This window comes from Molossus molossus, unplaced genomic scaffold (genome assembly GCF_014108415.1).
Source record: "Molossus molossus isolate mMolMol1 unplaced genomic scaffold, mMolMol1.p scaffold_m16_p_8, whole genome shotgun sequence".
NCBI lineage: Eukaryota > Metazoa > Chordata > Mammalia > Chiroptera > Molossidae > Molossus > Molossus molossus.
This window is the reverse complement of record NW_023425402.1, coordinates 88,923,878-88,946,759: the sequence shown is the minus strand read 5'-3', so window position 1 is coordinate 88,946,759 and position 22,882 is coordinate 88,923,878. Positions and strand designations below refer to the sequence as shown.

Sequence of the window (22,882 nt, the reverse complement as noted above, 5' to 3'; positions counted from 1 at the left end):
ACATTTGATAATTGGCAGAGCATTTCTAGAGGATTATTTAGACAATTACAAAACATTAAACAAAATGCCTGTTGAATCGATGCACATTAATGATTGATTGCACATTCCAAAATACAGTTCACATCAGAAAAGCAAAACTATTTTGTTTACCCATGGCAGTGACCAAGAAATTAAATCAGATTAAATTAAAATGAACAATACATCTTTTTTAAAAGTTATTTCTTAAAACCTTTTTGGGTATGTTTTAGGCATCTTGAGAGTTCTGTCGCTTGTTTACGTGTATTAAAAGAGGAACAGAAACCAATCTCGTGTAAGATAACGATTTGTATAGATTAAACACTGAGAAAATATGCCTGGACTATAATATCTAAGATTACTCATATTCTATATTTCCAAACTCAAGTTGCCACAAACGAGAACATTCTAGTTCCTTATCATATAGTTCTATGGAGCCATATGTTGGTACTACCTTCCATCTGTGATATTATAATGCGCAGTCTATTTTCATTTTGGTTCTTACAAGATGCTAAACCACTCTTCACATGTCCGTGTCATTTAAACAGGTAGCATTTTAGATCTGGAAAGATCCTTGGAATTTTTTATGTTAAAAGCTTTTATGTTCCTCTCCTTTGAAAGGTTGGGAAATACTATACTCCTCATATGTCCTCTGTTTCATCCTAAAAAATATGATTAAAATTGTGAACCTTGTAATAGCACAGAGCAGAATCAAATCACTGATCATTACTCACTGAATATAACCTCCAGAAAAAATCCAGTACCAGTTGACATAGTATGTTCCAAAGAGTTAGAAGAAGAGAAATCAAAGAAGGGCACTGGGCAGGCTATGTCCTTTTGGGGTCCCCTTTACCACTTCTGCACACGTACCCACACATGATCAGTTGATAGTGCTTCTCTCTGAGTATTTAACTTTCTTCTTAAAAATAAAACTGAGATATTAAAAAATTACCAAGGTTAAAAGTAGAAGTCATTAGAAATATAACACGAACACACACCAACACACACTCAACTGCCTATATTTTGGTTACTCTACCACATGTTAAAGAGATTATTCAGGCTTAGCATCAGGGTCATATAAAAAGTTTCATTCTAAAGTAAAAAATTTTTCTTTCTTTTTATTTGGCTTGTGAAATTACAATACAGGGTATAGAGCTAATCTTAGCCAAAGATTACCACAAGCATAAAACGAATTCCTTTCTCTGACGTGAATCCTAGCTAATGTACACAGGAATTATGGGACTTGAGCCAAGATTGTACCAGCCTTACCCAGTGACATAGATAAATTTTATTTCCTAAGTTTGATTTTCAGTATCAAAATTTGATATTTTCCAAGTTCATTGACTAGACTATACATACATGTGATGGGATAAGTTTTTCATAAAATTTGATTATTACTCCGTATTCTTTGTTATCTCTCCAATAGTTTAAATTAGTATGTTGATACTTACCTGTCACCACTGAATTTCTTCACTTATTTTAGTTCAAGGATCATTCTTGTTTTCTTTTATAAGACACTATCCTTTGCTTTCCATTTTTCTTCTTCTAATTGTTTGGTAGTTTCTCAATTCTTCATCATTTCTGTTCAAAGTGTTTTTATACATTAATCCTCTGGATACAGTTTTTCTTAGATCACAGTTATGTGAGGTTATCAGTGTTTGATTAAATAAATTGTCCTCTTTTACTGATTTCTTTTCTGCTTCTTGTTTTATACATACTTGTTAGTAAAGCTAAGCCCAACTCCGGCCTCTAAAACTCTGGCCTTTTAGGGGCATCTATTCTAACTTACATTTCTATATCTAATAACAGGATGATCTAGTTATCTTGCTGGTGCATAACAAACTACCCCCAAATAGTGGTTTAAAACAATCCTTTTATTATTCCTCACGCTCCTGAGGGTTAACAGGCGCACCTGGGCGCTTCCTCAGCTAGTCTCACCTGAAGCCTCTCTGGCAGCCTCCGGCTGTGGTGGGCGGAGCTGGAATGTCCCAGTGCTTCTTCTGGCCCCTTGACTGAAAGGCTGGGTTCATGCCTGGCCGGTTGGCTCCGTGGAGTGAGCATCCTCCCATGGATTGAGAGGCCCTGGTTCAATTCCCGGTGAGGGCATGTGCCTTGGTTTTGGGCTCGGCCCGGGTCATGCAGAAGGCAGCCCATCGATGTTTCTCACATCAATGTTTCTGTCTCTCCCTTCCCCTCTCTCTAAAAAATAAATAATAACATATTTTTTTAAAAAAGAAAGAAAGACAGGCTGGGCTCAGCGGGAACGACTGAACCTCACCCTCATCAGGGCCCTCTCAGGGTGGTGTTTCCAGCAGGGTAGCCCCACTTCTACGTGAAAGCTCGGGGCTTCCAGAAGGCAAAAGTGGAAGCTGCCAGGCCTTCGGGCTTGGTCCCAGAGCCACTTCTGCCACACCTGTTGGTTGAAGTGAGTCTCAGGGTCAGCTGAGGTTCCGTTCGGGGGGAAATACACAGGCACCAGTACCGGAAGGCCACATGGACCTCGCTACCAGGGGGGTTTTCTTCTTTTCTCCACCAAGACCTTGATTTGTCTCTACTCCTCTTTCAGTTCCCTGTGTCCCTGGTGGTTTGCCTAAGCCTGTAAATGTCACCTTCTTATCCATAAACATGAAGAATACCCTACAGTGGAGTCCACCAGAGGGCCTACAAGGAGTAGAAGTTACTTATACTGTGCAGTATTTCATGTAAGTTGGTTCTTTTCCTTTTGGCTAATTTATAAACACAAGCCTCAGACTCCTATTAATGCCAATAGGATAAACCATCTTTTGTACTAAATAAGTGTTTGATAAGAAATGAATTATAGATGTTTCATGTTCAACTTTCTTGTAATGTTTTGTTAGGTTATCTTAGAGAACAGTCTCTTCATGGAGACGGGAGCACTGGGTGCTGAGCAAGGGGAGGTTATTTAAATGGAGAAAAGAGTCGGTCAGAGATTATTCTGTGGCCAAGCAAACAAGGAGAACCCATCATCTCTAAAACGTCTAAACTTATTGGAATTATAGACATTTTTAAGTGAAACAGCTCAGAATTATGTGCAACTAGCTGCTCCTATTAAAGATAGTAGTGGAGGGACATTTTTACTTTTCACCTCTCCCTCACAACTCATCGCAAACAAGAAAGAATGCAAATCAGATAGACCATGCCCATCTCCAAAGCAACCGAGGACATGGCCACAGCCCCCAAGCCACAAACTAAAAGGCGCACAAGCCAAATACTGTGAAATCCGAAAGAACACAACCAAAGATGGAAGTAAGCCTATACCTTCCCAAACTGCAACAGTAGACAATAACTTCACAAGAACAAATGACACAGTACTAAGAGGCTTACCCAACAGTCTAAGGATGTGGCATCTAAATATTTCTGTCACCAGAAGTTGAGGAAAGGTCCTCATGGAGCCCCAGGATGGTGCCCCAGGATGGTGCCACAGACTGTCAGAGAAGGAGGAGCTAAAAGAGAAGCCAGGGTCAGGTGTATTCATTGTAGAGGCTCAGTAGCAGCCCAGGGAGAACCCCAGTGTGAGTGGGGACAGGAAGGAGGAGAGGCAGCCCAGAGGCAGCCACATCAGTGTCCTGCTGTTGAAAACCTGACAGGCTCCCTGTCAAAGGAAACAATAGCATTCCATGATCATGACTGGCTGTGTGACAGACCTCAGTCCTGTACCCATTTACCTAGTATTCCAAAAATAGCTAGCCCCATCGAAAGAGCAACCGTCGCAAAGAAGCCAGCACAGCGCTTATCCGGAATTTCTGGAAGAGAGAAAGAGGGAAAAAGAACACAGGTGAAAAGTTCCTGAAAAGTTTTTTCATGGAAGCAGGAGAAGAATTCGGACAAATAATGGTCCATAATTTGAGTCCATAAACAACATGTTTCTAATGATAAAGCTTAAAGAAGTAGCAATCTCTTCTCAAAGAAGAGATTCTAAGACCACAGGGAGAATTCTTTTTTTAAAGCAAGCTTAGAAAAAAGACGGAAAATAAAAATGTTAAATAGGCTTTAAAAACCTATCATAGCTGTTAGTAATAGTTGACCAAGTCATACTGACTGTCTAGAATTGCATGTCGTAAATGCATGTTATGTGCAGTAGAATTTAGTAAAAACAACAGCAAGACATATCCTGGTGAAGTTATTGAACCTTGAGAAAATGAAATGATTTCTGGCCATCCTAGCAACAGCAGGACTCAAGTAGGGTGGGGGCATGGAGTGACTTCCGTCTGGTGGCACTCAGCACAAACCGGTGATGTAGCTTCTGCGGGAAAAGCAGGTGAGGCCTGAGGCCCTTCTCAGGTTGTATATAAGCATCATGAGATGTCCAGAGTCATGTATACCAAATAGTCCAGGTTAATGGGTTTCAGGATGATTTATTTGTCTCTTGATTCTACTTTTCTGATTGTTTGAGTTTTTGAAAAATGTAGCATATTTCAAAAAAGAATAAAGTCAGTTTTGTCTTTTAAAAAAATCCCAATCCCCAAAGGCAGTGGAAGATTTCAACTGCTCTTCAAGACGTCATTGATCCAGAACCTCATTCTCGTGTCTGAGGAGTTTGCCAGGGGCTTGGGTTAGGAAACAGACACCAGTGTGCCCAGGGAAACAGCTCCGGAGTACGCCCTTGCCTCCTGTTCCATTAGGCGGAGCAAAGTGCTTGCTCTGTCCTTTGTATGTCTCTGTGATTCAGAAAAGGATTTTTTTAATGGGCAGATTCATCACTGCTCTCTGACAGCAGGTCATTTAGATTATGCAACTTTTGAAAAGGAATATTGAAAAACAAACTTAGGAGGTAGACAGGAATACAGGACAGTGTATTTCACTGACAAGGCTCCAAGCTCAGCTGGAGTCAGACAGTCCTGGGTTCATAGCCAGGCTACAAACTAGCTGGGTAACCTTGGGCAGGTTATATATCATACTTTTTTTTTTTTTAATCCTCACCCATGGATATTTTTGCCTTTATCTTCAGATAGAGCAAGAGGGAGAGAGGGAGAAAGAAAGAAAAACATCCATGCAAGAAGGATACACGGAGTGGTTGCCACCCACACTACCCCAACCAGGGCCAGAGACAAACTGCAACCGAGGTACATGCCCTTAGCAGAAACCGAACCCCGGACTCTCTGGTCTGTGGGCCGATGCTCTAACCACTGAACCACACCGGCCAGGGCTATATATTATACTTTTGAATGAAATTTGTTTCCAAGTAAAAGATAAAATTTTAGGCAAACGTTTAAATTATATCTGCCAAAAGAATTTAATGCAAAAATATATAGTGTGACACTAAAAGCTCAAGCTTTAGCATCAGAGAAAAGTGGTTCAAGTCCCAGATATGCCTGTACTAATGATATGAACTTGAACGGTTGGTTCCCTTAATCTCGCTGAGTCTTAGTCTCCTCATCTGTAAAATGGGATAAAAATAATGGCACCTGCCTCCTAGGGATATTATGATAATTAAGTGAGATAAAGTGTGCAAATACTAAACACCATCTGGCACACAACCAGCACTTGGTAAATGTTTCCTGCCAGGACCAGAAAGCAATCAGAGACCCCTGAGGGCCCCTCATGACTTTTTCCCTTGCACAAACATCATGATAGGCATGAATGATTCATGCCTATCAGCTTGTCAGACTTACAAAGCGTTTTGTCCAGAACCCACTAAAGAACATTTCCTCCTTCATCAACACCGTAGTGGAAAGCTACCCTGCCCTTGACAGAGTGAGGATGTTTGAGAAGAGAGAGTCAAATAGGCAAAGGCAATATTTCTCAAAACACAAATCAAGACCTGTGAGTGGGACATGATATCAATTTTGAGGGATATAACTAACTTTTTGTTGTTGTTGTTGTTGTTAATCCTCACCCCAGGTTATATTTTTCCATTGACTTTTAGATAGAGTGGAAGGGAGGGAGGGAGGGAGGGAGAGAGGAGGGAGAGAGAGGGAAACACAATGTGAGAGAGACACTTTGATTGGTTGCCTCCCAGATGACCCTGACCAGGGCCAGAGATCAAACCTGCAACCCAGGTACGTGCCCTTGACTGGGAATCGAATCCAAGACCCTTCGTTCCACAGGCCAACACTCTAACCACTGAGCCAAACTGGCCAGGGCATACCTAACATTGTTTTTAATGGAAAGGGTTGAAATGGTATGGAGTGGATTGGAATGGAAAATAGCCGTGCACAGCATGCAGTAGTTTAAGTATTATCTTTTAAGAACTTTGTGTTAATATATTAGATATACGTATGTTTTTATGAGCTGGGTCACAATGTGAACTGTATTTATTTATGTAGCTCATACTTTTGAAAAGTTTGATAGTCCCTCCCTAGACAGTGATGATCACTTGGATGGAGGAGTTTGGTCACCAAGATCTGACTATAACATTTCTAATGTCTTCCGATAGGTATGAAACCGGAGACATGTACTTTCAGGAATCTGTTGCCATATTCTGAAAAGGGAAGATACTCTTAATCTTTGACAACACTTGATAAAATTTGACATTTCCTCCCTCTCAGGACATGCTTTTCCCTTGCTTTTGTGATGTCTGTTTTCCTTCTTTCTCTTTAACTGCAATTTCTTTTTTATAGGTTTCAAGTGTACATTTCTATAATATATCATCAGTATATTGTATTGTATGTTCACTACCTAAAGTCAAGTCCTCTTCCATCACCATGTATCCTCCCTTGATCCTCTTCTACACCCTCCCCCCCATCTTTCCCTCTGGTAATCCCCATACTGCTATCTGTTTCTAAGTGTGCTTTGAATCCAACCTTTAAATCTTGATGCTCCTGACATTTTATGCTAGGCTTTGCTTTGTCTCCATGGATAATTTCATTCACGCCTGTGCCTTCAAAGGGCAGTTTTATGCCCTTGATTTCAAAATCACTACCTCCCACTCATACCTCTTTCCTGAACCCCAGCGGCTGTGGGTCTCTGCGTCTGGATATCTTTCACGTACCACAAGCTCAGCATGTCAGCTGAACTCATTGTCTTTCCTTCCTTCTACTCCGCGTTTCCCAACCCCACTCATCTTTGGTCTCCTTTTTCTTGGTAAATGTTACCACTGTTACACACTTTGGTCCAAGACAGAAAGAGACATTCTTTGCTCATCTCTTACATGCTGTCAATCACCAAGTCCTGTGTCCTGGTATTTCTTCCTTTTGTCCTGTCGTGAGTTCCTCTGCCACCATCTTTGTCTCAGCCACCTACGTTGTCCACCTGCAGGAGCCTCTCCACCCCTTCCAGGCTGCCACTCCTAGCCCACTGCAGTGTCCAGGCTGCCACCAGTTGCCCTTCTGAAACCCTAACACCCTGCTGTAGTCCTTCAGTAGCCTCCCACGCGACCCTGTCTCTTTCCCCAGCGTATCTCCGTCACTTAAACTCTCTATACCTCCTAAAAATATCCCCCTCCCTATTTACTCGGGGTGTTGTATTAGTGATAAAGGAAAGGAAAAATAGGCATGAACAACCTCGTTATATTGTCATTATCATCATCGCTGGAATGATGGAAAATGCAGGTTTGGGCTCTTTGACCTAGTGAATTTCCCCCAAACCCTTGATGGCAAGTAGATTTTTAAAGTTTAGGAGAATGTCAAGGTAATTTTTCTTCCAAGAAAAAAACATGACTAATTTTTCTTAAAACAACCCATTAAATTGACCTTAGTATGCCCGGTAGACTAGAAACAACTCAGATATAGAAGAATTGATCACACAATATGTAAAGTTTTTACTGTAGCCCGAGCATAATAAAGTGCATGCTTACAAAATGTACTATCCACATTGTAACTCACAGAAAAGAAAGGTGATTACAGAAACTCTGACTCATGTTCCTGTCAGCTGATGAAAAATGGCCAGCAGCAAAAGCAGATTCTTTTTTATCTCCGTGACAGGCACGTCTGTTGTTTTGAAGAGAAGGTCTTAGTTCCATTCAGTTTTATATAATGACTGGTTTTTTCCTATTGTAAAGCATAGAGGGCACCTTATTATTAATTCGCTGTTTCCTTCTCCGCAGATATGGGCAAAAGAAATGGCTGAATAAATCTGAATGCAGAAATATCAACAGGACCTACTGTGATCTCTCTGCTGAAACTTCTGACTTTGAACATCAATATTATGCCAAAGTTAAAGCCATTTGGGGAACTAATTGTTCCAATTGGGCAGAAACTGGACGATTCTATCCTTTCTTAGAAAGTAAGTAACACACTTGTCTGTTAAACCCGTATTAATCTCACGCTCATCTGACCTCCTAGTGCTAACAGTTTCAGCCTCATAGACAGCTTTGCCTGAGAAGCCAGTGCTCTGCTTGGCTCTGTTCTGCACTCTGTCCGTCCGCTGGTGGGGTGACCAGCCCAACATGTTTCTCCCTGCTGCACCCAAGTCTCAACTTCAGAGTGAAAGCTTTGGTCAAGTGACCTCTGAGATCTCTTCCTGATCCCCAATTGACACTAGATGTTGATATTATCAAATTTGTATTTTATCTTATCACTTAGTGGAGACTATGTAATTTGAGGAATAACTGACAGATTTTTTTTATTGTTGTGGTCTTATAAACCATTGACTATGTCCGTGAGCTTGATTAAAGATTATTCTGATCATCAAACTAAGTCTTTTGTTTTTACAAACTTGGTGGTATGATGACGTAATTTCTGGGTGTAACTCAGAATTAAAACATCTTCCTGGTGTTTGGTGTATCATTATTCCGTGCCCTGATCTGTAGCTGACTCTGATGGAAGACTCACACAGAGCTGCCATGTGGCATGTCCAGGTTCTCCTTAGATCCTGAAGCTGGAGCTTTTCCCTGGCACCCTTGTAGCTCAGAAGCTGGCAAACTATGCCCTCAACCAAATGCAGCACCATCCCTGTCGTTCTCCTGGCGAAGAGCTAAGGATGGGTTTCACATTCATATAAATAACAGTTGCAACGGAGATCGTATCTGGGCCTTTACGGTAACACTTTGCTAACCTGGGTCCTCGATCATGCCGGTCACATCTCCAAAGGTCTTTAGCAAGTGCCTCATTTCTGCATGTCTGCTTTCTGCCATGTATCACATCATATTAATGTTATTTATCACCAATTTTTCGCCCTGGCCAGTTTGGTTCAGCAGTTAGAGCGTCGACCTGCGGTCCTGAGAGACCCGGGTTCAGTTCCCGCTAAGGGCGTGTACCTCGGTTGCAGTTTGTCCCCGGCCCTGGTCGGTTGTGTGGGTGGCAGCCACTCGATGTGTTCCTTTCACATCGATGTTTCTCTCTCTCTCTGTTCCTCTCTCTCCCTCCCACTCTACCTGAACAAAAAATGGAAAAATGTCCTCGGGTGAGGATAACAAAAATAAAAATAAATAAATAAAACTATCACCAATTTTTCAAGTTACAGCAGTGTTATAAACAGTTCTCATTGTATTTGCTATCAAGTACTAGTTATCCATGTGACCAGGGACTGAGTAAATGCGACTCCTCAGTGGACGATTTTGACACTGTGTCAGGGCACGTGGATTGCTTGCTTTGAGATTTGGCCCGCCCCGGACCCACCTGAGTGCATTCTGAGGCACCGCAAATCAGAGGCTGGGCTTTAAGCTTTGATCCCGGCAGGATTAGACTATAGTGGTATCCAGGGTGGTTTCTACATCTGAACACGATTTCCTCTCCTCAGCACAAATTGGCCCACCAGAGGTTGCTTTGAATCCTGAAGAGAGATCCATTTCTGTTGTTCTGACGGCTCCAGAGAAGTGGAAGAAAAATCCAGAAGAAAGTTCCATTTCCATGCAACAAATCTACTCTAATCTGAAGTATAATGTGTCCGTGTATAATACTAAGTCAAACAGAACGGTAAGCCGGGAGTGGAGTGGGGCGCACGTAACGGGGCGTGATGTTGCTGTCGGAGTAGTTGGCCACCTCAGTGTGATGGGGAGTTGGTACTGGCATAACATCTGTCAGCCACGCTCCAAAAGGAAAACAGTGTAGGCAAGAACACAGGACGAGGTTGAATAAGAAACCCATCCTTGCGTTATTCTTTAGCACTGTTCCCAGGATTGTTTCTGTTCCTGACCGTGCTCTGCCGAGCTAAAGGAAAAGTGTATTTTAAAGCTATTGCTGAAAAAAAAGCTTGCAGTCACAGTAGAGGATTTCATGGTATCTCGGTCGCTTATTTCCTTGTAGAGTTATTTGTCTGGGGTGGTGCTGGAAATCTTTGCCTGTAACTGATGTTTGCAATTCCCTGCGCCAGTGGTCTCAGTATGTGACCAACCACTCGCTGGTGCTCAGCTGGCTGGAGCCGGACACACTGTACTGCATCCGCGTGAAGTCCTTCGTCCCAGGACCGCCTCGCCTTGCTCAGCCCTCCGAGAAGCGGTGTGTCAGTACTTTGAAAGGTAGGCTTTAAAACTATCCCAGCTGCTCCGAGGAAGGAAGTCTGAAACTAGAAGAGAGTAAGGCAGTGTAGACAAGGTATTGGCAAATCCACTTCTACCAGAAACAGGTTGAGGCAAAGGCAGAAACAGCCGTCACCAGAAATGCATTGAGCGGCCTGGGACGCTGCCTTTGAACTTGGCCAACGTTAGGGAATGTTTTCACCCCTTGGGGAACTCTCAGCACCAGTCCTGGTATTTATTACCAACAAGCCTTTGCCTTGGGAAATAACTTAGGAACTTTTATACACATCTTTTCTTTTTTTTTAATTATAATCTCTCTGGTCAGTAGAGTTCTGTGGTCTTCGAGAGCATCAGACAATCATATTGCTAGAAACAAAGCATTCACTTAAAAACACTCACACACAGAGTCCTTCGCTGCCCCTCAGGAATACAGATCGCTGGCTCTGCACATCATGTTCCTGTATCACCGACTGGCTAGTGTGGGATCCACAAGCCAGTAATTACGGCCTCACTCTTACAGTCTCTTCTCTCTCCTTTCTTCTATTTGTCTCCTTCTCACGTTTTCTGAACTTGGCTGCCAAGGAGCTGTTAGGAGACATGGAGTTAGCAGCTTGGCGTTGGTGTGATTATTCTTGCCCCAGAGTGAGAGGACCTTGTACCCAACACCTGAAGACAGAAAACACATCCTAAAGTTGATCTTCACTGAGTGGCTCTTCACCCAGTATTCTTCTGTTTCTCTCTTCCAGACGTGCTGGCCTAAGACAAACGTCACACCCCTCTCCCCCGCCTTGGTTCCATCACCGGCTATGGGACAGGTGCGCCCCTCCCCCTCACGCCTCCCACATTTCATGACGAAAGTGTCTCAAAGAATAGAAAGGGAATTTTGTCAGTACAAACAGAACATGAACAGCTTTATTTTTAAATCTCTATTCTTACCATACCTTTCCCTTTAAAATGAAGGGTGCTCTGCCACATGTCAAATAAAACTAAAATGCTAAGCAAGCAAAAGCCAAAACAAAACAGATTGAAGAAATCATTTTTGTATTTGGATAAAGTGCTCTGTTTACTAATAGCTTGATCAGTGGCCAAATGGTAGGAATGCATTTCAGTGGAAGTCATTTAAGCAGCTGGCAGAGTTGAGCAACTAGAGTACAGATTAAATTAAACACTTCCCGGTAAGCAGATGGAGCAACTTTCTAACTCCTTTAGGAAAGGTAACAAAAGAACGAGGGGGCACCATTTCGGGTCCTGACCTCAGCCACGATATCCCAGCTGTCAGGTCACCCCAGACACTGCTATGGTGACCTACTTAAAAAAAAAACAAAAAAAAACAGTATTATCTCTTTTGGGACTATTTTTTGAAAAATAGTTCTGCTCTCCACAGTCCCTAGTCTCTACAATACAGATACAGTTTCTTAGGTTTATTGCAGCCAATATGTGCTGGTGTACACTGGTGCCGCCAGTCACTGCTGTCTTGGCTCCTTTTAATGAGGGCAAGTTCTGTCCAGAGACCAGGGGTTGTATCAAGAGGACTGGACTGAGTTGTAGCCTAAAGTAGGAGCAGGTGGTGCTCAGCCACCTGCAACCTCTGCACTGTGGTGCTGGCACTCTCTGGGTGGAGCCTGCTGGCAGCTGTGCTCTCAGGAACTGTTCAGGGTAGAAGGGCCAGCGGCTGGACCCCCTACCTGCTAATCTGCTTCACTCACGTTTATTCAAATTCTAATCTCATCTGAAAAAAAAAAAAAAAATGCCGTCACAGAAATATTTGACCAGATAGCTGGGTACCATCGTTTAGCCAAATTGACTCATAAAACTAACCAAGACTGACCACGTACCCCATAGGAGCTTAACAAATAGAATTTAGTTACAATGATCCTGTTCATCGACTGTATACTCTGATCAATGGTGGGTCAGGACAACTATTTTTAAAACTATTCACCAGGTCTTTTCATTCCCTGTGGACTTTTACTTATCATGAGCCCTCAGCTCATCAAAACCTGGAAGGAGCTCCTGCCATCCTCAGCACACACCAGCTCAGCCCCTCCCTGCACGCACCCCGAGCTCCGATGCACCCGGGGTGTCTGGCCAGGCAGCGCAGGGGTAGTTCCGTTGATCACGTAGAAGGTGACACCATATATTCCTGTCCTCTACTGAATATATGGAAACACACCGAGTCAAATAAGGGGGTTGGAAAAGCAGGGCTGCTTAGTGGGATCCTCCCGAGAGGGTTTTGTTGTTCGGTCGGAGAGCTGTGAGTTGCCTGAATTTCAGACACATTTACTTTCTTTTTTTTTTATCCTCACCCGAGGACACTTTTCCATTTTTTGTACAGATAGAGTGGGAGGGAAAGAGAGGAAGGGAGAGAGAGAGAGAAACATCGACGTGAAGGGACACATCGAGTGGCTGCCACCCGCACGACCAACCAGGGCCAGGGACAAACTGCAACCGAAGTACGTGCCCTTAGCGGGAACCGAACCCGGGTCTCTCCGGACCGCAGGCCGACGCTCTAACCGCTGAGCCAAACCGGCCAGGGCGACACATTTACTTTCAAGTCTAAAAATCAACATGAATCTCATAGCCAGGCATAAAATATTAGACTGTATGCGGACATGGGTTGTTAACACATCTGGGTTTGAGACAGTCCAGATGATTCCTTAAGATCATCTATTGTCAGAGACGGTAAGAATTCTGAGACGCCTCATAACATTCTTTATAAATGAGAAAACGAACTCCTAAATGTAAGTGTTCTGCCCAAAGCCTCTTGATATCGCCAGTGTTTTCCCACCACACCAAATTACTACTGTCTACCCCCCTCCCTTTTTTTTTACAGGTCAAACATCAACATTGAAAATTAAAATCATTTTCTGGTATGTTTTGCCCATATCTGTTACCGTGTTTATCTTTTCTGTGATGGGCTTCTCCATGTACAGATATATCCATGTTGGCAAAAAGGAACACCCAGCAAATTTGGTGAGTGCTAAGTGTGATAGGACTCATTAAAACAATACCCTCCCCCCCCCCCCCAGGAGGCTGGGAAAGGAGGTTCTAGAGCAGAGACCATTCCTTTTAGGGGCAGAAAGAGTTTAAGATTGAAGAACTGATAAATTGAAAAATGTACTTTCTCCACTAGATTAACTCACTAACATAACTGAAGAGAAAGATCCCTTAGCATTGACAAAGATTTTATGTTTAATGACCAGGTTAGTCCGGGCCTTGAAATACGACATAAAGTAAGTCATGATCCACGTCCTTCCAGAGGCTCAAGTCTAGTTGGGGACAAGAATGTCCAAGTGATATGTTATGGCCAAGGTGAACGTAGGCACCGAGGCGGTAGGGGCACAGGGAGGGCGCTGAAGCCCTGCATGGGACACCAGCAGAAGCTTCGTGCCTGGGCTCGTTTGTGAAAGGTGAAGCCGAGGAAGTCGAAGCGCGCAGTGGTAATGGATGGCTGTGCTGAAGCATAAGTTCCCTGATGAGAAGCTATTAAAGATGAGACTAAGAGTGGGTGGTAAGGCCAGGTAATGAGAGAACTGGGCCGCTAGTCTAAGGAGCTTGGGCTTTGTTCTGTTGGCAATGAAATCTCTGTAGGGTTCTGCGTGGGGAGTGCCTTGGTCAATATTGTGTTTTAGATCCAACTGCATAGTGGATCTAAGACAACATTAAGGAGAGTAAGACTAGAAAAACAAGTACAGTAACTAGGAGACTGGCAGTTTTCCAAAGGAGAGAAGATGAGAGTCTAAAAGAGAGAGTGGGAGGTCGGGCTGGAGACAGACATGGAATGGAAGCACACTAAGGGGGAGAATAGCCAAGCCCTCATCATTCACAGCAAGGAGAAGCCAGATGGTAAAAGGAATAAGCCTTATCCTTTTGGACCACTGAAGGGTTTGAAAGACTGAGCATATTTTAATAATAAAATGATTTCTTTGGAAATTATTAAAATATATGTTTGCATGTACACGATGCATACATGTATTCCTATAAGTTCAGTTTAAACATGTTTCTATGAATTTGCCTGCATTTAGGGTTTGGAGTTAGCTCTCCAGGGAGGAAAATTACAGAACTGACCACAGGTGACTTTTTTGAAACCAGAAAATTTTTAAAGAATGAAGCTGAAGGACCTATTTTATAATGTTAAATGAAATGACATAATAGATTAGACAGTGAGGATTACCAGGTAACTCGTCACTGGCAATCTAAACAGGCACCTCACACATATCCCCAGCAACGTTTTAATCTGAAACAAGTTTTCCTGACATGGTTTAGTTTCTCTATCTGCCATAAACTGGCAAATGGATTTCCCTTTTTGGCTTTATTATAGCATGAGTCGATTGGTGTATGGAGGAAGTAAGTAAAACCATCCTTACTCATATTCTTAATCTTCCTTTTTACATCCAGTTTTCATGCCCGCCCACATTTCATGTCCAGACTGTATCCAAGAAAGGGCTGGGAGCCCAGGTAACCACAGTTTATTAGCAAATACATAGTAAACTATACTCAACAAAGCAATTTCAGAACCTCTGTTTTACTCAGTTCTCACCACTCTCTCTGTGGCAGAAATTCTGATTTTGCAGAATTAAAAATCAAGGTTTAAGAAGTTAAATAACTCCATGAATCTTCAGTTAGAGGAAGGGCCGATCACACCATTATCTTTGACCTGGACAAATACCCACCAGTGAACCACTTTCCACTTCCATATGCTTTTCCTGTGACTTGGGTCTCTTGCCTCCATGTGAATGAGGTTTTCTGTATATTCCAAGCATAGCTCTCACTCCACGAGTTGGTAAGACTGGATCTTTAAAACTATCTGATGACAGTATAAGTTCTACTTAACAGCTGTTTTTAATGTCTCTCTAAAGTGAAAAGGTGAAAACCATTCTCTTCTCTCTTTATAGATTTTGATTTATGGAAATGAACTTGACAAAAGATTCTTTGTACCTGCTGAAAAAATTGTGGTTAACTTTATCACCCTCGGTATTTTGGAGGATTCTAAAATTTCTCAGAAGGACGGAAGTGTAATGGAAAAAAGCAATGATGGCTCGGACCTGAATGAGCCCCGCAAGGACCAGGAGCCCCGTGAGGAGGAAACGGGGGTGAAGCATTTAGGGTATGCTTCACATTTCATGGACGTCTTCTGTGACTCTGAGGAAAGCTCCGAAGGGACTTCCCTGACCCAGCAAGAGTCACTCAGCAGAACAATACCCACAGAGAAAATAGCCCTTGACTATGAATATGATGTGAGAACTGCTGACGTTTCCCTGGGGCCTGGAGATCAAGAGCTCGGTTTGCAGGAGGAGGAGGTGTTCCTACAAGGAAAACTATTTGAACCACAGGCAGCTTCTGCAGACTCAGGCCCACACACACTACTGTATTCATACACTCCTCAACTCAGAGACTTGGCCCACCTACCAGAGGAGCATGTGGACACCGGAGAGGAGCCAGAAGAGGAGCCAACCACTACCCTGGTTGATTGGGACCCTCGGACTGGCAGGCTGTGGATACCTTCACTGTCTAGCTTTGAACATGACTCAGAAGGATGTGAGCATCCTGAGTACCAGGAGCTCACACACGAGGGCCTTTTGTCAAGACTGTATGAGCAGCAGGCTCCAGACAAGCTACTGGAAGAAGATGAAACCTATCTGATGCAATTTTTGGAGGAATGGGGGTTGTATGTACAAATGGAAGACTAGCGCCCACACTTCCCTCTCTGCCCGACCCCTACTGTTACAAGGCACACGAGTGTGAACATCTGAGTGACCAAACAATAAAGGACCTGAGATAAAAGTTTACCCATGTTTTTCTGTGTCAGTGAGAACTACTTATTTCTCCTCTTTCTTCTCATAGCACCTGCTTCGTTCTGCCTTGTGTGGGTGGGTGGTTCACGCCTGGGGGTCTCCTGCAGTCACCCGGCCTATGTGGCTGACCCCTTGCTTTGGACCCAGGAAGTATGCGGAAATGCTTGCCAAGCTGGATGCAGAATGTATTCTAGTGAGTGTACTGTGGCCTCGGTGTTGTTTTCTAACAAGCATACTTCTACATTACCTTCTGGTAACTGTATAGCACTGTAAAAAATACAGAAGTTGGTTAGAAAAATGACATATTAAAAACATACAAATATCACTGGGTGGTAAGTCAACCACACTTAAGGACCCCAACCCACTGTTAAATCATAACATATGTGCAAAGTGAACAAATCAGGCACCGATATTCTTGATATAACACACTTTGCGCTACTTTAAGTGGTCAAGTAGTACTTTATGTGATGCTCTGGAGTTATTATTATTATTTTGTAGTCAGAAAATGTCCTCTCGATAACTTAGTAGGGGCTTTTTAGTAGGGGACTAGCCTGAAAGAAAATGCCACATTTTATAATAGAATATTACATTTATTTCTGGAAATCTTGTTTTATTAAATTATTGAGATGGCATTGGTTAATAAGATCATACAGGTTTCAAGTGTACATTTCTGTGATACATAATCTGTATCTTGCATTGTGTGCCCACCACCCAAAGTCAAACCATCTTCCATCACCCCCTTCACGACCCCTACTAGCCTTCCCTCTGGTTACTACCACACTGTTGTCTGTGTCTATGAATTTTGGTTTTACATCCCACACATGAGTGAACTCATGTGGTTATTAGTTTTCTCTGACTGACTTATTTCACTTAGCATAATATTCTTAAGGTTCATTCATGTTGTCACAAATGGCAGTATTTCATCTTTTCTTATGGCTAAATAGTATTCCATAGCATATATGTACCACATCTTCTTTATTTAATCCTCTATCAAAGGACACTTTGATTGTCTCCATGTCTTGACCACTGTGAATAATGCTGCAATGAACTTAGGGGTGCATATATCTTTGCAAATAAATATTTTCAATTTCTTCAGGTAGATGCCCAGGAGAGGGATTGCTGGGTCATATGGTAACTCTGTTCTTAATTTTCTGAGGAACTGCCATACTGTTTTCTACAGTGGCTGTACCAGTATACACTCCCACCAGCACTGAATGAGGGCTCCTTTTTCTCCACAACCTCTCCAACACTTGTTACTACCTACCTGTCTTATTTATAGCAACCATTCCAACAGGTGTGAGAGGGTATCTCACTGTGATTTTGATCTGCCTTTCCCTAATGGCTAGTAAAGTTGAACATCTTTTCATATATCTGTTGGCCATCCACATGTTTTCTTAGGAGAGGTGTCTCTGTTCAAGTCCTCTGCCCATTTGGATTGTTTGTTTGGTGCTGAGCTATGATAATCAAAGCCACATGGTATTGGCAGAAAAACAGACATAGAGACCAACTGAACAGAATTGAGAAGTAAAACCACACGTACATGGACAAATAATTTTTGACAAAGGAGCCAAAAACACACCATGAAGAAAAGAAAGCCTCTTCAATAAATGGTGCTGGGAAAATTGGAAAGCCATATGCAAATGGATGAAACTAGACTACAGTGTGTCCCCATGTACAAAAATTATTTCAAAATGGGTCAAAGACCTAAATGTAAGATCTGAAACAATAAATTACATAGAAGAAAACATAGGTACTAAACTTATGGACCTTAGTCTTAGAGAACATTTTATGAATTGGACCCCAAAGGCAAGGGAAGTAAAGGCAAAAATAAATGAATGGGACTATATCAAACTAAAAAGCTTCTGCACAGCAAAAGAAACTTCCAGCAAAACAAAATCAACCAACTGAATGGGAGACAATACTTGCAAACAGCTTTGACAAGGGGTTAAAATCCAAAATATATGGAAATGTATTTTTATTTTTTATTTATTTACTTTTTAATTTTTATTGATTATTTTAGAGTGAGGAAGGGAAGGGGGGGAGAGAGAGAGAGAGAGAAACATCAATGAGAGACAGAAGCATCAACATCAGTTGGCTACCTCCTGCACACCCCCCACTGGGGATCGAGCCTGCAACCCAGGCATGTGCCCTGACAGGGAATCGAACCAGTGACTTCTTGGTGCATGAGTCAATGCTCAGCCACTGACCTACACCAGCCAGGCTGAAATATGTTTTTAAAGGTATTTACATAGTCTGTAAACTAGAACGTGTTTTTAGTAGTTGAAGCAATGTGTGACTATTACATTACTCTATGGTAATGTACAGTGGCTCAAAGACTAGTTGGAGTATGTATGAATGGATAGTCCTCATCCACATAATTTTAAAATCAATAAGTAAACAAGGACATACAAAAGAAATAAGTTAAATAAACATGTAAGGTTAAGTATACTAAAAATGTGACATAATTTACTGTAGAAACTAAAGTGTACCATAAAACAACACCTTCCTAGTTAAATTCCAGTAACTATACCAATCTCCTTCTCCATTAGCTTAGAAAATTAAATTCTACAATCATAGTGCATTAAAATATGACAAACTCGATTAGGTTGAACCATATAAAATTGTTGATATTTGACTGTTTTTGACCAGCTGAAACAGCAATCTCATAAGATTTACCTTAATATATATTTGTTTAATCATCAGCTCATAGTCCATTGAGGTTCTTTCAGGAAAACAGATATCCATATTTCCTTATTTCTATTTTTGGCGCAGGCAGACAACCCTGGTAGGAGAGATGGATTCTGGAGATTGTCCACAAATTCAAACCGTTTCTGATCTAATGGTTTAATTTAGAGCATAATTATATTAACTAGAGTGTTCTGTTCTTCTCAATCTTTGTAAAAATGATCCTGTTAGTTTTGAAGAACAGATTTGTAACACTCACTGTGAAAGAAGATCAGGAGTGGGAAAGAATGAATTGTTATTAAGAGCAAAAAGAAGCCCTGGCCGGTTTTGCTCAGTGGTTAGAGCGTCGGCCAGTGGACCAGAGAGTCCCGGGTTTGGTTTCTGCTAAGAGCACGTACCTCGGTTGCAGTCTGTCCCCAGCTCTGGTTGGGGTCATGTGGGTGGCAACTAGTCGATGTGTCTCTCTCATGTCAATGTTTCTCTCTCTCTCTCTTCCTCCTCTCTCCTTCCCGCTCTATCTGAAGATAAATGCAAAAATGTCCTCAGGTGAGGATTAAAAAAACAAAAAAACAAAGTGATTGATGATAGTTTGATTCATTCATTTCATTCACAAAATACTGATTGAGCACCTACTGTGTCTCACAGTGTCCTCATCTATGAAATAGGGCTGACGCCTCCCCCAGGGTTGTTTTGGGGATAAAAGAGTTAGAACACAGAAGGCATTGAGTCCGGCCCTGGCACACCGTGAGTGCTAGGTATGTGTTTTTTGTCGTCCTTATCAGCAGCCAGAGCATGTGCCTAGCACCAGAGAGAGAAGCCATTTAGACATAGGATTATTTCCATTCAAAGGCAGAGTTTGTTTGCCTCACTTTGTTTTTCTTACTTGAAAGTACAATAGTAATTTGCTTCCCACTTTATGCCTTCAGATTGAAATCCATCAGCAATTTTGTAAAAAGGAATCTAATTCTGAGTTGCTTTTACCTCTCTTGTCAATCTAAGCATGTCAGAAGTAGAGCATTTAAAAAAGTCTGTGTCTTCAGTACTTTGCAACATATGTGCGCGCGCGCGCGCACACACACACACACACACACACACACACACACTGAAACGTGAGCATGAGATAGGTACTTCTTATGGGAGAAGGTAGCACACTCTTAGATGCAGTGTGTCTGTGTGAGTGGCCAGAGACCTCATCAGATTCCATTCCTAGGCTTGAGGTCCAAGTGGAGCTGAGAAGTTGAGGTTTCAGAATCTTTGACAAGTGCTCCTCATCCTCTCCTTGGCTTTTTGTCAGCTTTAAGATTTTCACACCATTTCCATGCTAGGTAAGTTTTCCTTGTGAAAACATCTATTAGTGGCTCTGTTTCTGCACCCCATAAACTTTAAACAACTGGGTGAATTAAAAAACCTACTGAAGTGAGTGAAACCTAGTGCTACATTTTGCACAAGGGAAGAGAGTATATGAAGAGGGACACTTATCCCCTCAGCCTACGACAAGGGGAAGATCTGGTGCCGCCAGGCTGAGCTCAACTCAAAGGAAATCAGTGCAGAGAAAAACCGTTTGTACAGCGCAGAGCTGTACATGTAAGGAGAGCATCTAACAGAGGCTCCGCCAGCGTGGATCGGGGCACCTGGGTCTAAGTCAAATTCTTTCTGGCCCTCACATCACTACCCCCTGAGATGAACTTCTGCTAAATTATCTTGGACGAACTGTTTTTCTCTATGTTCTTTGTGGTTCCTCACATTACATCTTCCATAAAACTTCTCTCTGCAGTTTTTCCAAAGACCTTGGTCAAGAGCATGTGCCTATAATTTTTAATAAATAGTGCTATGGTTGTGGGTATTTTGGTAGTAGCTTTTATTTTAACTCCAGAAGAGAAATGTACACATATTCACTGTAGAGTAATCAGAAATCAGGAGGGAGGAATTACCTGTAATACTCCCACCTAGATTTAACCGCTGAAAGCTATTAGGGTAGAGAAATGATTCTCAACGAGTGGGGGGGGGGGGTGATTTTTGCCTCCTATGGCACATTTGGCAATATCTGGAGACATTTTTTATTGACAGGACTCAGGGAGGGGGCTCCCTGCATTTAGTGGGGAGATGACAGGAATCCTGCTAAAAATCCTACAATGCACAGGACAGCGCCCCCATGATAAAGAATTATCAGACCCAAATGTCAGTGGTATAGCCTAGGTTGATAAACCGTAGTATAGAATTTCCCAGACACTTCAGTGCCTATATGTATATATTTTTCCCCAAAAAAAGGGATCATATTGCACTCTTTTATAACTTGCTCTTTTTATTCAAAAATATACAACAATCTTATTTTGACTATACTTAGGTTAACTTCATGAAATATTGATCTTAGTTAGCTGAAACTATTGAAATGGCAGAGTATTAATTACTTTCTAAGTTTAATGCTTTAAAAAATTTTAGTCACACACCAAGCAGAGGTTGGAGTTATTAAGAGCAAAGTACTGCCTTGGCCAGTTTTGCTTAGTGGTTAGAGTGTCGGCCGGCAGACCAATGAGTTGAGGGTTTGATTCCAGCCAAGAGCACATACCTTGGTTGTAGTTTGTCCCCAGCCCTGGTTGGGGTCGTGCAGGAGGCAACCAGTTGATGTGTCCATCTCATGTCGATGTTTCTCTCTCTCTCCCTCTCTCTCCCTCTTACTCTATCTGAAGATAAATTTAAAAATATCCTTGGGTAAGAATTTTTTTAAAAAAGAGCAAAGTGCAGAGAGTCTTAAAGGTAACGGAACCTCTCCAGAATGTTATCCCCTGGAAATCACGCCTCTGCGGAGCTGTTGGAGGACTATTAGGTGGTCAGTAATCTCCCTCCTAGGCCTTGGATGCCCCTCTGCTTAGTTCCTGTTCCCTTCCTCTTGGTCTTCAGCATCTTCGGTGACAGGTGCCTGACAGCAACCTTGGCTTTACTGGAATTCCTGGGTAAACATCCGTTTATCACTGAGATTCCTCCAGACTGTGGCACCTGCGAGATTTCTTCCATACTTTGCTGGTTTTCGTCTGTAACAAATTGTCCAGTCGGTTTTCATTTCTGAGTGCCTGAAGATGCTGGGTTAGGGTTCTGAAAGCGCTGCTCCATCCAAGTCTCCTTCAGGGCCGGTGAGGGCTGGCGTGTTGCGTGGCACCTGTGCCCGCTCAGGGAGGCTGCCCGGCCGCCTGCTCACCTGTGCCCCTAAAACCCTGTCTCGGCTACTTTGCTAAAATTGGAAGCAGATGAGGTATTTTCTCCCTTACTTCCCCAACATATTTCTTTGATTTCTCAGTCTGTCATTCTTGGGACTAGGGGGTACTTGGAAGCTTCCCACCAACTCAGAAGATGGACATACGGCTCACGTTCATGTTTTCCCCCACATGCCACAGAGACGAACACTGATGGGGACAAATACCATCCGCTGCTTGCCTGTCCGTGGAGCTGACTCCCGTGGGAAGTGTGAATCCACCACGGCTCTTAAAGATCTCATATAGCTAAGCTAGTTTACATATTATTCAGACTTCTGATAAAGTGAATTTTTTCCCAATCTGAAATTGATTTTAAATGCAGACACTTCAGAATATTTGATGGGTGGCTGAGGGGGGAACAATGGAATATTGGATCTTTATTAGATTTGTTGATTTGTGTGCCCTGGCCGGTTTGGCTCAGCAGTTAGAGAGTCGGCCTGCGGTCCAGAGAGACCCGGGTTCGGTTCCCGCTAAGGGCACTTCGGTTGCAGTTTGTCCCCGGCCCTGGTTGGTTGTGTGGGTGGCAGTCACTCAGTGTGTCCCTTTCACGTCGATGTTTCTCTCTCTCTCTCTCTCTCTCTCTCTCTTCCTCTCTCTCCCACCCACTCTATCTGAACAAAAAAAAAATGGAAAAATGTCCTTGGGTGAGGATAAAAAAAAAAGTTGTTGATTTGTGGTTTTAAAAGAATTTGGCCCAGTGTCACCCCAATAAATTAAATTTAAAAAAGAAAAAGAAAAGAATGTGGCAGCATTTGACTTAACAGAAGTGTGTGTGGACAGAGGAA

The 22,882-nt window shown here is 42.5% G+C and overlaps 1 protein-coding gene across 1 annotated transcript; it reads left to right on the top strand.

Annotated features, from left to right (window-relative positions):
* Positions 1-2,587: 2,587 nt before the first annotated feature.
* Positions 2,588-16,059, top strand: IL20RA (interleukin 20 receptor subunit alpha). The gene is made up of 6 exons (XM_036249150.1): positions 2,588-2,717; positions 8,021-8,199; positions 9,655-9,830; positions 10,228-10,372; positions 13,203-13,342; positions 15,265-16,059. Exons 1-6 carry the CDS (start codon positions 2,641-2,643, stop codon positions 16,057-16,059), a joined length of 1,512 nt encoding a protein of 503 aa, XP_036105043.1. The 5' UTR covers positions 2,588-2,640.
* The last annotated feature ends 6,823 nt before the right edge of the window (positions 16,060-22,882 follow it).